The sequence below is a fragment of the Setaria italica genome, chromosome IV, assembly GCF_000263155.2.
Source record: "Setaria italica strain Yugu1 chromosome IV, Setaria_italica_v2.0, whole genome shotgun sequence".
Classification (NCBI taxonomy): Eukaryota; Viridiplantae; Streptophyta; class Magnoliopsida; order Poales; family Poaceae; genus Setaria; species Setaria italica.
The window spans coordinates 34,056,423-34,073,983 of NC_028453.1; the positions used below are offsets into that span (position 1 = coordinate 34,056,423).

The window sequence follows — 17,561 nt, forward strand, 5'->3', positions numbered from 1 at the left end:
AATTCCTTACCACCATGTCTACTCAATACAACATTGGTGGATTGCAGGTAGTCGGGGAGTAGACAGAGGCGGAGAGAACGACTACAGAAGTTGTGCAGCACCAGCTGCTAGTGATCGAGGAGGTCATCAAGATCGAGGATGACGAAGAGCCTCCCGTTGCTAGGGCCAACCCCGTTGGCGCACAAACAACCCAAGAAGTGGATACAACAACCAAGGCTGGTGAGGATCAGACTGTGATCCAACAAGCCATGCCAAAGAAGCCGTCCCCCACTATCAGTCTCATGCGCTTAGCGGGGAAGCCCTCTTTGAAGATAAAGATGTCCACAAAGTAATTACTAGAATGTCGTTCGAGTACTGATTGTGAGTTCATATTGCCTTGTAGTGTGTCTTGACACTTGTCTTTTTTAGGAAATCTGCCAGCGTGGAAATTCGAGGTTCGAGCCCAAAGTCTGGAACCGATGGCAGTAGCCGCTCGGCCCAAAACCTCATCCCGGCGTGTACAAGCCCGCCACTGGAGGAACAACCTGTGCTAGAAATAGCTCCAGGTGTTGTATCCCTTGTTGCCGCATTTATGCACGATGTTATTTCATCACTGAATGTCACTTTAGTGCCAGTCCCCGAGCTGCCAGTAGCTGAGCCCATCGCAGCGACTACATCCGGTGTTGTGGCTACTTTTGTAGCCCCCGAGCCGGAGGTAGGCACCAAAGCTGCGGTGGCGACTAGTTCTAGAACCGTGGCTACCCTTTTAGCCCCCGAGCTAGAAGTAGAAGCTGAAGCTGCTGGAGTCCTCCAAGTTTTGGCGTCTGTCCCACCATCTGAGGTGGGTCCATTGACCAACCGCGTCATGGCCTCCATCCCATCTTCTGAAGCGGGTCCATCGATCAGCCGTGCTTTGGTTCCTCTCAGTGCATCTGCTACTGACGAACATGAGGAACCATGGATACCTAAAGAGGCTGTTCTTGAAGAAATTCAACTACTCGATGACCCGTTCCTCGATGTAGAGATGGAAGCCACAATAATGGAGATGTACTGCCACGTAGGCAAATATGCAGCGGTAAGCTTTCTTCTGCTTTGTCCATAACTGAAAATTAGTACCCGTATCTTGACATGAGTACCTGCTCTGTTTTGCAGGATGTAATCAAACGCTCCCGTCGAAAGTTGAAGATGCTCCAGGGCTACGGAGACACCGTGATGCGAGCTCAAGCACTTGAGCAAGAGCTTGCAAAGGAGCGGGAGTACTCCTCCCGGCTACTAACAGAGTATGACGGCCAAGCTGCCGAGTACCGCAATCTTGTTCAACATGCCATGGACAAGAAGGACGGCCTCCAGAAGTGCAACAAGATGTTGAAGCATCAACTAAAAGGTAACTTGTCATCTCTCGTTGGTCTTCAAGTATCAATTGCATTTTGACAATACTGAATTGCTCCTTGTGTTGTTTCTTGCAGAGCTCCAAAAGGTAAAAGAAGATCTCCAAAGCTAAGCCACTGACTGGCAGAACTCGTACTACAGAGTGATGGAGCAACATGATAAGTTATCCGCTCTGTACAAGAAACTGGAGCACCACCTGGAGAAGGAGCGAAAGATGCGTGCCGACAAAGAAGTTGATTTGGTGAATGTCATGAAGTCCATCTGAGAGTGCAAGGCTAAGTTTGCAACCATGAAGCTTGCTCTGAAGGATCTGACTGAAGCCACTCAGCCCATTGCTGATATGGTGGAGCCCCCAGCGGAAGGTGTGGAGCCCCGCCCTTTGGCGGAAGTACTCAAGGAAGTGCCTGCCAAGATCACCGGCTACATCCAAAAGATGGCAGAGTCGGTCTCGAAGCAGCTGTTGGCAATGGTGAATTCCTCCTACCCGCAAGCTGACCTGACTCTAGTTGCAGAGGGGATTGCACAAGACTGCTCTGATGAGCAATTTCAACAGTACCTGCAAGAGATGGCTACTGTCGCCAAGGAAGTAGCTAGTCAAATAGACCTTGAGTAGTTGTATGTAAAGAAGTAGGTATCAGATCAATGTAATATAAACATGATATGAAAGAAAATGTAAATTATCTAAAGTCTTGTTGCAAATTTCATTGTTGTCGACTTGTGTATGTTTTTTAGTGCATTTCCCGAACTACCCTAATAACTGCTCGTACGGTAGTCGAGAGTGTCTGCGCACAAGGCTACTTTTATCATCCTCTTTAGATACACATTGTAGAGTACGTTTATGATGCAACGCCTTTCAGCGGAGTGCGAGTACTCAGGGCATCTGGGTAGTCGTACTTTATTGACAAGTAGACTCTTCGGGATTTCTTTAACTAGAGCTTGTCTTCACAACCTCTCTGGGCTGTTCAGATGCTTGTGCTCCTCGAAAATCCTGGAACTACAGACTTGTTATTACAAGCTGCAATTAGACAGACTTGTCTAGATAAGAACTCGGGTAGTATAAATAACTCCCAAATTACTGACGACTTCTTTTCTAAAGGCTGTCAAAAGGATAGGCTTGTCCAAAGAATTAAATAACTCATGAATTTGTCTGTGGACTTGTCTTTTGCAAGCCGCGTCTAGACATGTTTGCCCAATGAGTTGAATAACCCAAAAAAATAACTGGTGTAGGCTTGTGATTACAAGCCGCAAGTAGGGGATGTTGCCCCAGGAAGCTAAATAGCTAAGCACAGACTTGTTATTACAAGCTGCGGGTTGGGCGATAGTACTTGGGGAGCTGAATAGCTCTGCGAACCTGCTTTTGCAAGTTGCAATCAGGTAGAGATAGGTAGTCGTTTTACGATAAAAAGGAACTCTACTTTTGTAAATTGTAATTAGACTGAAGCCGATGGCCAATTTACATGAATATGTAAACTAAGGGTAGAATCAACAAAGGTGCTTGTTGTTCCACGAGTTTGTAATCTATACGACCCAGATCCAGCGACCTTGGAGACGATGAAAGGACCTTCCCATGGCGAATTACGGTTGTGCAGTCCCTTGGTGTCTTGGATACGCTTGAGGACCATATCGCCTATGTTGAACGAACGTTCTTTGACGTTGCGATCATGATAGCAACGAATTTCTCAAGGTACCTTACTGACTGGACGAGTGCTGCACAGCGAGTTTCTTCGAGGCTATCCAAGTCTAGACACCTTATTTCTTCTGCTAAGCCCTCCTCGTACTGCTCGACTACTGGAGATTTCATCATGACGTCGGTAGGGAGGATGGCTTTTGATCTGTAGACCAGAAAGTGGGTTGAGTACCCTATAGGCTTGCAAGGCTGGGTGCAAAGGCCCCAGAGGACATTGGGTAGCTCCTTAAGCCACTTGCCCACTTTGGTGTTTCCAGTATCGTGTAGTCTTTTCTTGAGAGCTTCCAGTAACATCCCGTTGGTGTGCTCAACCTGGCCATTGGCCCATGGATGAGCGACAGAGATGTACCGGACGTCGATCCCGCTATTCTCACAATACTCCTAGAATTCGTGGTTGTTGAAGTTAGAGCCCAGGTCTATGATGATGCGATTGGGGAAGCCGTAGCGATGGACAATTTCATCGAGGAAGTCGAGGCACCGTAGGCAGTGGGCCAATCATGTCTAATCCCCAACATGCGAAGGGCCAAGAGGGTGGTATGGTGATCAACTTGTAGGTAAGGATGTGTTGTTGCTTGGCGAAGAATTGACACCCCTGGCATCGATGCACTAGTTCTTTGGCGTCAGCGAGGGCTGTAGGCCAATAGAATCCTGCTCTGAAAGCCTTGCCCATGATCGTTCTTGAGGATGCGTGGTTGCCGCAAATGCCTTTGTGGATTTCCTCGAGTATGTCTTTGCCGTCTTGTCAAGAGACGCATTTCATGAGCACTCATGATGATGTGTCTCTTCTGTAGAGCTTGTCCCCAACTAGAACGTAGTTCTTGCCGCATCATGAGACTTTCTCTACTTCTCTCTTGTCTAGAGGTAACTTGTGCTCCTTTATGTAGTCGATGAAGGGGGTTCTCCAGTCTACATCGATCATCATAACCTACCAGTCTGGTGCATGATGACCTCAATCGGTGGTTTTTGATGGCGTCAGTTCCGCAATGCATGGCTTGTGTATCTCATGGACGAAGACCCCAGCTAAAACTTGAGCACGAGTAGATCCAAGCTTGGATAAGACGTTCGCAGCTACGTTGTTGTTGCAAACCACGTGGTGGAACTCAAGACCAGAGAACTTGTTCTCTAGCTTGCGTGCTTCCAGGTAGTACGCATCCATGTTGTCCTTGTGGTGATCCCACTCGTCGTTGACTTGATTGATGACCACCAGTGAGTCACCGTACACCAACAATCGCTTGATTCCTAGAGAGACTGCCAGGTGAAACCCATGTAGAAGCACTTCGTATTCAGCTTCATTATTAGATACCTCCCAGAAGATTTGCAAGACATATCTGAGTTCTTCGCCTTTGGGAAAGATTAAGAGTACCCCTACGCCAGCGCCCTCGAGCTTGAGTGATCCATCAAAATACATGACCCAATGCTCTGGGCGTTCTGCTGGTGTTGATACATGATTTTCCCACCACTATACCATGAAACCGACTAGTGCCTGTGATTTAATGGCAGTCCTTGACTTGATATCTAGGGACAGTGCTCTGAGTTATACCTCCCACTTGAAGATTTTTCCTGTTGTATCTCAATTGTAGAGAATTTCTCCCAAGGGAAAGTTTGTGACGACGGATCTGTTGTGTTCCTGGAAGTAGTGTCGTAGCTTCCACGAGGTGAGTAGTATGGCGTACAGCAGCTTTTGGACTGGCGGGTACCTGGATTTGGAGTCTAATAACACCTCACTGACGAAGTAGATGGGCCTCTATACTTTGTATACATGGCTTGGTTCTGGTCTTTCGACCACAATCTCTGTATTGACGACATTGTTAGTCGCGGCGATGTAGAGCAGCAAGTCTTCATTGGGATTTGGAGCCGTGAGGACCAGTGGCTTTGACAAGATGTCCTTCAATTGTTGCAGGGCTTGGTCTGCCTCCCCGGTCCACTAGAATTTGTCTTGCCACTTGAGTAGTTTGAAGAAGGGTAGTCCCCGTTCTCCAAGTCTTGAGATGAATCTGTTGAGGACCGACATGCATCCAGTCAGCTTGTGGATGTCCTTGATGCACGATGGAGTGTGCAAGTTGGTGATGGCGGAGATCTTCTCGGGATTAGCCTCAATTCCTCGGTGGATGATGATGAACTCAAGTAGTTTTCCGGAGGGTACGCCAAACACGCACTTTGTTGGGTTTAGCTTCCACCAAAATTCTCGCAAGCTTGCGAAGTTTTTTTCCAAATCCGCAATCAAGTCGTCGGATTTCTGGTCTTTATGACCACATCATCCACGTAAGCCTCTATGTTGCGGTGTAGTTATTTTTTGAAGCACTCCTGGATTGCTCGTTGATATGTAGCACACGCGTTCTTCAACCCGAATGACATTGTTGTGTAGCACAAAGCTCCATACAGGGTGATGAACACGGTCTTAATTTGGTCTTCTTCCATGAGAGCTATCTAGTGATACCCCGAGTAGCAATCAAGAAAATCGAGTAGAGCACATCCAGCTGTCGAGTCGATGACTTGATCAATCCTAGGGAGCCCAAAGGGGTCCTTTGGACAGTGCTTGTTGAGGTCTGTGTAGTCGACACACATCCTCCACTCGTTGTTGTTTTTCTTCCGCACCAAAACCAGCTACTCTAGATGATAGACTTCCTTTATGAAGCCAACCGTTGGGGGGAAAAGTCAATGTTTCCCGTTGAATGTTCATGAATGGACTCTATTGTACTGTGTACTAGCAACAACAGCTATCTTGTCTTGTGTATTTAGAAACAAATGACTATCTTTCCTCATCGGTTTTTTAAGAGGTTGAAAATCAATATATGACAAACATTTTAGTCCGTCCTATTTACTTTTCTGACAATGGATCATACGTCTGCACCTCGCCAAGAATCGCTATTTCTGATCATTGTGCTGATGATGTATTGTCACTTGCCAATCGAATTGCATGATTTCATTTTGCTGTTTCCAAGAGTTCCAATCTTTTCCTAGGCAAATTTATTAGATCGTTTATATTTGATATGCTATTAATTAGTAACTTTAGATTTCGTTGGAACCATAGCCATCCTTGCTATGCTATTATCTTTTGTTTGTAAGATTAATGGAATGTTTCCTTTGGTTGGAAGATCAATCCCCTATTTTCGTGCTTTGTTTGCTCTCCCTCACCCTTTCTCTCTTCCTTGGTTCCCATATAGATATGGTTACTCGCACTTGAAACCAATTTCTAATTTTCCCTCATTTATTTCCCAAGGGGTGGTTCTCCTACTCACAAAGCTTGAGAGGCCAAGATGGATTCAATTTTATGTTTCATTTAATGTGATTGTAGTTGGAATAGTGCATTGATTTTTTAGAGGTTGAAAATCAATATGGGATGAATATTAACAAATAATGTAATTTTATTTGGCTCTCTCTCAAAACCAAGGAAATTCTTGCTCACCTTCCCAAAATTCAAACCATTTTTCCAACAAAGGTCGAACATATTGGTCTGTCCTATTCACTTTTCCTATAACGGATCATATGTCTGTACATATTTTTCCCAAAAGTTGTAATGAATTCTAAGTTGTACCGAGGATTAACATGGCAACCATCCACGTTCTTGCGCCATGTAATGTCACATCCTCCATGTCCACACAGCCGGTCTTCCTTGGTTCTCGTGTAGGAATGGTTACTTAAAACTAATTTATGTTATTCCCTCATTTATTTCCCAATGGGTCATTCTCCTACTCGCATGCCTTGAGAAACGAAGATGGATCGAATTTTATGTTTCATTTAATGAGAATGTAGTTGGAATAATGCATCAGTTTTTTGAGAGGTTGAAAATCAATGTGTGACGATTATTAAAAAATATTGTGATCCGATTTGGCTCTTTCTCAAAAGCAAGAAAATCCTTACTCACCTTGCCAAAATTCAGACCAAACATCTTTTTTCCAATAAAGGATCGCAAATGTTAGTCTAACATATTCAATTTTTAGAGAACGGATCATATGTATGATTGATGCTAATATAATGCATAAGAAAAATATACAAATCTTTCTTGCATAGATTACAAAAGGATTAAGATAGCATAAAAGTTGACGTAACATCTTTATGATTTATCTTGCAGTGAGAGCACTAAAAAAAAGGATTAAGACTGCATATTCTCCTTCCGGGATGATTCCATTACGTCGAGGTGGCGTTGGACGTCGGTCCTTAGCACCTCCAACGCCCTGACGAACAACGACAGCTCGTCCACCTCCCACTAGTTCTGTTTCCCCGCGCTCGTCTGAGCCGCCAAGATCTTCAACCATGTGGTAGCCTGACGCGCCCTTTCCGCCTCGGCTAGGAAAGCAGTCTCCTTCACCTCCCGCTTCATTCCGTCAACCCTAGCAGTAGCCTCCCTGCCATTTCAGAACAAGCTGGAGACGATAATCTATGGATCTCGGGGAGGTAGGTGCAGAGGACAGAGCCGGCGGTGGGTGCTCCGTAGGCTTTGGGCTCGCCGGTGGGGAAGAATGCGACGACGGTAATGTGGGCGCCGAACTCCCAGGAGAGGTCTTTTGCCATAGAGAAGAGTGTGTTGGTGCGCTCTAAGAAGCTTGTCTGGCTCTGAGCCATGCTGATGAATTTGGACATCGAGGAAGAGCAGCTCGTCGGGCGGTGATGGAGATTAGAAAGATGCATAGAAGAGAGCAGAGGCAGCGAACAACAGGGGATTTCTTTTGTGCCTTAAATAGGGAGCAGAGTATAGAGGACTATCAACTTATATAAAAAGATACACAACGTAAGTTCCTCTGTTCTGAAATAGTAATGAACAAACCATGACCGTTCTTATTAGATCGCATTCTTAAGTACACATACATGATACATCCCCACTGATCCACACTCGTACAGTGGCATAGGCACACACACACAACAACGAAACCATACAAATTTTAAATACTAAACTGGTGCACTGTCACCAAGCACCAATAGGCTCAAACCACTAATCCAAATGGTACAAATAAAGTCATCTCTGTTACACGAAGATGCAATGCATCGAACACGGAGATGGCAATGAGGACACAATGGACAGGGTCATGGATATGGATATGGCATAAGCTTATTCCGACATACCTGCAGCAACACGGAATGCAGCAAATCGAGTGTCGCTGCAGAGATAGCCCTCCAATGCATGATGCCTAGCCCTCGAGTCCATGGTAACACGACCTGAGCGACCAATGCCAGGCGCATGTTGCATGATGTCACAAATACCCCAAACTCGGTGACCAAGATGGCAGAAAGGGCAGACAAAGCGACCATGGTGATGCACATGAGTGTGACCGTGGTCCTGCAGCCAAGTGAACATAGATTTCTTCACCTCCTCTGTTTCATCCTTGTCCGCTTCTTCCATGTTGTATAGATCATATGGATCAACGAAGCCTGGCTGCTGCGAAGGTGGCACAGCATCAAAGTTGCCTGCTCCGTTTGCTTGACCAGTCATCCTCCTACAGACATTTACCAACAGAACTAAAAATGATAAAGCAATGACCACAAGCAATGATGGTAACCTATAAACAAGATGCGGAAGCTATGAGCTCACCTCTCACAGGGCGCCGAACCAAGTAGGTCCCCTAGCACAACCACTGTCAATGCGTGTAAGATGGGGAGCCGATGAGCAAAGGCCTTGGAGGCACGCCAATTTATTGAAGCACCATGACCGATCAAAAACGAAGTGCACCTTCTCATAGCTCATGTCTCACAGGATTACAGAAGCCATGAAAATATGTGGGATGCTTGGAATATGCAGGCCTACACTGATCAGGAATCCTGCCACAAGTATAGGGTGGAATATGTAGGCTTTCATTCACGGGTAGGCATGCAAAATATTCGATGGGTACATGAGTCCGCTTTGGTTAGAATTAAAAGAAGGAAAATCCTAACAACCACATGAGTTAAAAAAATAGGCGCGTAGGCATTATAGTTGGAGAAAGCAGTTGTTCCCCTTTCTAGTCAGCGATTGGAAATGCACCCAAGTTCACTGAAACCCGGGTCTCTTCCAGATATTCATCTCCCGCCTATGTTGTTTGCAAGATAAAACGCACCCAGCTTCATTGACAAATGAGTCCGATAAGAACGCACAATCTTGTTAGTGACCCCACAGCAAGTGTAGCTTACCAAATTTTCATTTCACGCCCAGCAACTTGAAAGCAGGATCTTCAAATTTTGTATTCCCTCACCTCTCCCCAAATAATAAAAACATCACTACCACAGTGCCCCTCTAAACTCCCGCGTTGTATTTCCAAAATTAGCACCCTCCTCTCTGTAGTCCAACTAGATCTGCGGTGGTGGCTGACCTCGGCAGCCATGGGGTACCTCAACGGCGTCGGCAAGCTCCACGGGGTGGACATCAAGGTGCGACATGGTCGGCAGCACTCTTGTAGGAACATCTCAGCGTCCTTGCAGCGGCTGCGCCCATGCTGGCGCAGCTGAGCAGATGAGTGAGGATGTCGTGCAAGCACTGGCTACCCTGTCCAACCATGCACTACTGCATCTTCGAGCTCCATAAGTGAGAATCTCATTTATTTTCTCTGTACGATCCTAAGAATGGCCAACATTTAATTGTCGGGCATTAACTTGTACCGTTGGAAAAGGGAATAGCTGAGAGTATACCGTCGGCCATCTCCCGTCGGCCACTCCTTGTCGGGCATTCCCCCTTTTGCCAACAGGTGATTGGTAAACCAGTGATCGATAGTACCTTACCAACGGTTGACCGTCGGCTGTAAATGGTCCACGCTCATTTTCGCTGGTGGGCCCAACATTGTTTGCTGACAGTAGTATATTACATGATGATTTTTTTTTACTCTCGCGAAATGTATTTACCGATGATATGCTTTTAGCAGTTGGGAATTTTTACAATACGAGGCTTTTATCTGCCTCTTGGCTACAACAAAATGCTACAGTTCATTGGACCATTGGCAATGCAAATATGCAACCATTTTGTGATATCCATCTAGCTTGTGATTATTTCATAGCCACATAGAACTAATATGTGATCACTTGCAAATGCTGAACAATGAAAATCTGTAGCATTTCATAACTAGCTCGATAACATTGCATAGTTCATCCAACTTAGCAAGTACAAAAGAAAGGTCCAGACATTCTGAAAGTGGCAAAGGAGACATAGTTCAACAAAGTACTAATGTTCAAATGGAAATACTTGACTAAGATACTACTGATCATATGGCTTAAGGCCCATAATCTAATCCAACTCCAAAGTGCAGCACCAGTTTTCATCTGTGGCATATGATATCCAGTAAGCCAAATGAAAAGGCATCACCAAAGGTTATAATCCTCATCGAAGTCCCGTCGACGATTGTAGTCAAAATTCTCATCATCTTCGATGTCATTGTATCCTTCATTATCATAGTTGTATTCTTCATTTTCCTCATCTTCCTGATCGGTGTAGTCTCTTCCATCAATGTGGTCCTAGAAAAATTATAAAAGATATTATATGTAAGCACACAAACAAGATTGCTCGTATTCCAAATTTGACAATAATCTTGGCTATTACATGAACACATAGTTTCCACAGTTAATACTAACATGTTCAAATACAACTTGACCAACTCCATCATGCTCCCTTGAGAGCGCATCCTTAGATTCAGTAGCCTGCATGTCAGCATATTAGTATGTAGCTTTAGCTTTTTTTTTCTGGATTAAATTGAGATGGACAGAATAAAATACAAAGTTAAACCGACTAGTGTGATGCTTGAGTTTGTTTTAACCATATTTTTCTCTGAGGTATCAAGCTGCTAGGGATTAAATGTGTAGCCCCCTTATTTTCCAAGTACTACAATACTCCCTCCGTTCCATACTCCCTCCGTTTCAAATTGTAGGTTGTTTTGACTTTTCTAGGTTCATAGATATTATTATGCACCTAGACATACACTATATCTAGATGCATAATAATATCTATGAAGCTAAAAAACTAAAACGACCGACAATTTGGAACAGAGGGAGTACAAGTTAATTTATAACAGGAACACAATTAGCAAGTTCTATCCATTAATCAAGACACAGCTAGTTGCCGGACTGCTAGTTCAGACTATATTAGATATACAATTAGTAATGTATGGCTGCTCTTGCCTTTCAAAAGAAAAGAGCTGTTGGTTTCCATTATAATAGTAATTTTCTGAATCTACATCTGCTTCACCGGAGAGCACTCTGCTCAAGTTTATTTCTGTCTGGAGCGGAGCCTAGTTACGCCAAGATGTGGCCCCCTCTGCTGGAGTATTTCTTTAGCGAACAGTAAATTTCACAGTGTATTGTATTAGATTTGAGATCCTTCTCTTACCTTGACCGCTCTAGATCTATTTGCACGGCCGACATCTGCATTTCTATGGTTATGGTACATTCTATTCCTTATATCTAAGACAACTGATCAAATACTTATTGTGCAGGGCCTAGTACCACTTTCCTACATTGCTGAAATTCAATCACATATCCTGGTATGTAACTAAACAAGTGATTATCTTGCTCATGTATTCTTTACTTTATTTAGTTGCTTTGTTTAAGATTGAAGTTTGACTTCTGCTCCTTTTATTTGTAGGCTGAAATATTGAAAACAATCATTTGGGTTGCAGTACCAAATTCTGGTCCTCATGATTTGCAGTCAAGTCCCTTCCTTGATTATGTGGCCGTGCAACCAGCTTCAGCTACAAGCTCAAGATCTAAAGTTTCTTTGGGAGGGCTACAAGAAGCTGCAGAACTAAGATAGCAAGTTGTTGAACAGGAGCAAATGTTGAGTGGCTTGAAGATGAAGGCACAAGCTTCAGATGCAGCAATGAAAATGCAGTCTGAGGAGATTGAGAGTTTGAAAAAAGCAGTAAGAGAAACTGAGTACCTCCTTCGTCAACTGCTAAACTTCAGAGGGTAAGATCAATGTGTTTCTTAGGCATCTGCTCATATCCTCCCAGCTGCTTGTGCTGGTTTGTGAGTATTGTGGTTTATGCTCAATGTGTTTCTAGGCCAGCTTTGTTCTTGGTCAGAGAGATATCATTTGTAGTGGTTTGTGATCTCTCATGGATAATATGCTTGTGCTTTTTCTTTGGTCATGAATAATAATGTGTGAAGTGTGATGAGAAACATTTATTTGTATGTGTGGTATGTATAGATTAATTGTGCTGTTAATTACAGAATTGATTTGTACGTAATATTAAATTAGATTATATTTTCATTAAACGCTACCTGGGCTGCACCCGAAAATAACTGGACCCAAAATTTCGTGGGCTCGCCCCCTCGGCCATAATTTCGTGGGCTTAAACAAAGTTACGATGCTAGCAAATGTTTAGCTAAATCCATTAAGAATTAGGTCTAAATGAAGTTATCAGCGTATGTTACGCTTGATCCAACAAGAATTGAGTCTAAACCAAATTATGATGTCAGCAATTATTGGGCTCGGTCCAAGAAGAATTAGGCCTAAATCAATCTATGATGACAACAATAAAGGCTCGGCGCAAAAAAAATTGGGCCTAAATCAATCTATAACGACAACAATTATTGGGCTTAGTCCAACAAGAACTGGACCTAATTCAATAAACAGTTCGTCACAACCGTCATGCCATATCAAACTGTGGTCCGACGTGGCATGCTATGCAGGAGCCAGTTTATGACGACATGTGGGACGAATTTTCATTCATCATTATCTTAGTGGCGCATCAAAATAAGAAACGTAACTAGTCGCGGTTTATGACGCTCGACTAATGATGAAAGGTTTTTGTCACTCCCGCGTCATAAATTACGGTTTACGATGCAAAAAAGACACTTTTTGTTCGTCGTCAGAAAATTTCTTGTTGTGCATTTTTTTCGATGAACCAATCTGCCAATCCCTCTTTTTTTAAAAAAAGAATAGTGTTTGGATCTACTTAGCCCCTCTAAAACTCACATTCCTTGTTATTAATTTCCCTGCAACCAAACACACTTAATAGCTTGAAGTTGAATCAAATCATGCCTAATGTATCCAAACACCCCCTATCCAGTTGTCCTAGATGCAACATGTAATGCCGGTAGTTGTTACATCCAATGGAGTGGAAGGTTCTCTCCTCCCAAAGCCCCTTAGAAAGATTGTGGGTCACCAAACAAGAGGTAAAATTAAAGAACCGAATTGAACCATGAATATATAACAACATTACAACAAAAGTAGGCGTGCTCTTGGTTACTAGTAGTTGCCTAAGCTCACACCTCTCATTTCCTTCTACTTCATACCAAGAAGAGGGAGGCCATATATGCCTGGCTTTCTCTCTGAAACAACTTTCTCTCTCTAGTGGGAGTGGGAACAATGGAGATCAGCGATGAGCAGAGGATGGAGATGTCCGTCGCGGAGCGCCACTGTCTTCCCCCTCCTTCCTCACATGGCAATGGAGATGCCGATGTCGAGGCCGACGTGGAGGAGGAGCATCTGTGGCCAACGAAAGATGGCCCTCTTCCAATTTTCCTCAAGGTATATAGCATAATACGTGAGCTCATATTCTTATGCCAGTTTGGATTTAATCAAGAACGAAAAAAAACATCACGTTAATTAGCCTGTATGTGTACTAGTGCTGCATGTGCAAAGAGCATGTTGTATCTACTCGAAGTGATTCACAAAAATATCATCCGCACGCGTAAGCTAGAAAAAGAAAATAAAACAACATCGGTGTTCTATCAAGGATTGCCTTAGTGCATCGCACTGCTGTTTTAGCTGTATGAGAAAATGATATGTGTACAAATAACTTGCGATATTTGCTGGTAAGAAAACATACATGGAAAAAACTGAACTCCCTTTTTTTCTTTGCAAAAAAAAATGCAGTTTGAGAATGTGGAGTACAGGGTGAAGATGACTTTGAAGAACCCCCTGACAGCTGCAAGAGTGGCGTTTACATCCCAGGCGAGGGTGGATCAGGGCAGCAGCTGCAAGCACATCCTCAAGGGCATTGCAGGGAGTGTGGACCCTGGTGAGATCCTGGCGCTGATGGGCCCATCTGGCAGTGGCAAGACCACCTTGCTCAAGATCCTGGGAGGCAGGCTCAGTGGCGGCATCAAGGGCCAGATTACTTACAACGACACGCCCTACAGCCCCTCACTCAAAAGAAGGTAAAAACTGTAAAATAAAAAAAAAGGTTTTGGCACCTTATTTTTCCCTAAAAAAATCTGTTTTTCTTTTTCTATGTTCATCTTCATCATTTCCTATGCTGCACGCAGGATTGGATTTGTGACCCAGGACGACGTCCTCTTCCCGCAGCTGACGGTGGAGGAGACCCTCGTGTTCGCCGCCTTCTTGAGGCTACCCGCGCGCATGTCCAAGCAGCAGAAGCGCGACAGGGTCGACGCCATCATCGCCGAGCTGAATCTAGAGAGGTTGCTCGGTCAGTGCTGCATTTGTTCATTTGATTGCCATGGAATTTAGTTTTCACATGTATGTGGTCTAGGTGCCGGCACACCAAGATCGGCGGGGCGTTCGTGCGGGGGGTGTCGGGCGGCGAGCGGAAGAGGACGAGCATCGGGTACGAGATCCTGGTGGACCCTTCGCTTCTCCTCCTCGACGAGCCCACCTCCGGCCTCGACTCCACGTCGGCGAGCAAGCTCATCCTCGTCCTCCAGCGCCTCGCCAGGTCGCGCAGGGCGATCATCACGACGATCCACCAGCCGTCGAGCCGGATGTTCCACATGTTCGACAAGCTGCTGCTCATCTCCGACGGCCACGCCATCTACCACGGCAAGGCCCGGGACTGCATGCCCCACTTCGCCTCCCTGGGCTTCGCACCGGAGATCCCCATGAACCCCGCCGAGTTCCTCCTCGACCTCGCCACCGGCAACCTCGACGACATCACCGTCCCCGAGGCGCTGCAAGGCTCGCCGGACCCCCAGCAGGAGTTCTTCCGCTCCCAGGTCATCCGCCACCTCCAGCTCAAGTACAGGCAGTCGGCCGCCGCCGCCGCCGGAAGTAACAGGACGAGGGAGCCCTCCGAGCAGCTGCGGCTGGCGGTGCGGGCGCGGAATGGTCACCGCGGCGGCGGCATCGGGTGGCTCCAGCAGTTCGCCGTGCTGTCCCGCCGCACCTTCCGGGAGCGCGCCCCCGACTACCTGGACAAGATGCGTCTGGCGCAGGCCGTCGGCGTGGCGCTCCTCCTGGGCCTCCTCTGGTGGCGGTCCAAGGCCGGCGACGAGGCCCAGCTCCGCGACCAGGTGGGCCTCATCTTCTACATCTGCATCTTCTGGACGTCCTCGTCGCTCTTCGGCTCCGTCTACGTCTTCCCCTTCGAGAAGCTCTACCTGGTGAAGGAGCGGCAGGCGGGTATGTACAGCCTCAGCGCCTACTACGCCAGTAGCACGCTCTGCGACGCCGTCCCCCACGTCGTCTACCCGGTGCTCTTCACCGCCGTCCTCTACTTCATGGCGGGGCTCCGGCGCACGCCGGCGTGCTTCTCCCTGACGCTCCTCGCCACGCTGCTCGTCGTCTTCACCAGCCAGGGCACCGGGGAGCTCCTCGGCGCCGCGATCCTGAGCGTCAAGCGCGCGGGCGTCATGGCGTCGCTGGTGCTCATGCTCTTCCTCCTCACCGGCGGCTACTACGTCCAGCACATCCCGGCCTTCATCCGGTGGCTCAAGTACGTGTCCTTCATGCACTACGGATTCAACCTCCTGCTCAAGGCGCAGTACCACGGCCACCTGGCGTACGACTGCGGCGGCCGCGGCGGCTGCCGGCCGCTCCAGTCGTCGCCGTCGTTCGACACCGTCGACCTCGACGGCAGCATGCGAGAGGTCTGGATCCTGCTCGCCATGGCGCTCGCGTACCGGCTCCTCGCCTACTTCTGCCTCCTCAAGCGGATCAGCCGAACGCCCTTGTGATGACCCGGCTGCTCCTAGTTTAATCTGGCATTGCAATTATTCCGTGCACTGTGGATGTTGTTGCTCTGATTGTTAACAATCGATGAATGAGAAAAATGGATGCAGAGCAATGCAATGTGTATCTGTTATTCTTGATGTTGTTCTAGAAAGATGATGATGCCAGGTTTGGATGATTGTAGTGGTTTCATACTACAGATGGTGAATGGTAGCAATTAACAAAACCTTATTGAATTATAAGGTGCAGATTCCGTTCTTAAAACAAAATGTAAAAAAAAATGCATTCTCTGAATGCATCTTATTTGGCAACAAGATGCATGCTCTGATGCTACTCTTCTGATCGTTAACAATCGATGAATGAGAAAATTGGCTGCAGAGTAATGCAATGTGTATCGATCAGTTATTCTTGCTGTTGTTCATGTTCTTGAAAGACGATGGTGTCCGGCTTAGATGATTTTGGTGGTTTCATACTGGAGATGCTGGCAATTAACAATTCAAATAAGACCTCAGAAACCTTATCGAATTAAGGTGCAGCTTCCTTTTCTTAAGCAAAACTTTGCTGACTGCTGGTGCCGGGCCTTAAACTTGCTCAGTTAACAGTTGGGCTGGAAAGCATTAATTACGCAGGCCCAGCCCATACACGTTCATGTTGCGAGCGACACTTTCTGCGTATGTGCCACGGCACACACGAAATTAACGTACTCGCCGACGGGGTTATCGATGGTGAATAAACCGCAGAGTGTTACGGGCTCCATGCCTTTGCTGCTTTGCACAAGGCAGGACTGCATCGTGCTACTCCCTCCCTGCGCTGCACCCTCGACAAAACTGAAGACACATGGTATGGTAGGCGCGCGTCTGTCGTTATGCATAGCCGTCAGGTTTTAAAATGAACTAGTAACATGCATGAAGCATTGCAGCTTCGGATTTGTGCGTGTCCTCTTTGCTTCACATTGAGGACAGTCTGCTTTGGAATCCCAAAGTTTAATTCTCTACAAGTTCATTACGAGTCCTAGTACTCCCTCCTGTCAGCAAAAAGCTAACATTTCAGGCAACAAAAACACAATCTACATGAGGCAACAAAAAGCTAACTTCAATTTGAGTAGAATTTCTAAAAATTTTGAGGTGCCAGCGAATATTCCAAAGCAGGATCCAAATCGAGGAGGATCTTTAGCATGTGCAGCGGATGCGTTCTCGACTTCTCGCGCGTGGACCTACGACGATGAGAATAGTCAACAGTGTGGAGCACATGGAGAATAGCCAGACAAGTCATTTGGTCACCTGGCATCTTTTCATTTGAGGAGCATCTCTGCTCAATGTTTAAAAATGGACTGGAATATATCCTTTTGCCCAACTTTACTCAAGTAGAATGGCCTTTCTTGCTTGGGCTTGGCCCAGCACGACCAGAAAGAACCCAATAGTCTTACTTAAATTCAAAATTCGGAAGGTGGCACATCACACCTAACCCATGACATGAGCTTCACACTGTGCTAGCTCCCACTACCTGACCAAATAAAAAAAAATGGCATGAGTTTAGCCAAGTTGAACATTTTGGGACTTGGAAGTGTTTCTTCTTGGAGTACAAGGGCTTACTATTTGACTGCTTCGAGCTTGTCAAAAAAAAAAAAGGAAAGAAAAAAAGAAAGATACAACCAAAGGAAGGCCAGACATAAAAGGACCTCCTTTTCGGTTTATCAGA

General features: G+C 45.9%; 1 protein-coding gene across 1 annotated transcript; it reads left to right on the plus strand.

The window, feature by feature from the left end:
- The first annotated feature begins 13,319 nt into the window (after positions 1–13,319).
- LOC101754327 (ABC transporter G family member 26) lies at positions 13,320–15,997 on the plus strand. The gene is made up of 4 exons (XM_004965865.1): positions 13,320–13,481; positions 13,830–14,113; positions 14,222–14,377; positions 14,449–15,997. Exons 1-4 carry the CDS (start codon positions 13,320–13,322, stop codon positions 15,866–15,868), a joined length of 2,022 nt encoding a protein of 673 aa, XP_004965922.1. The 3' UTR covers positions 15,869–15,997.
- Positions 15,998–17,561: the final 1,564 nt, after the last annotated feature.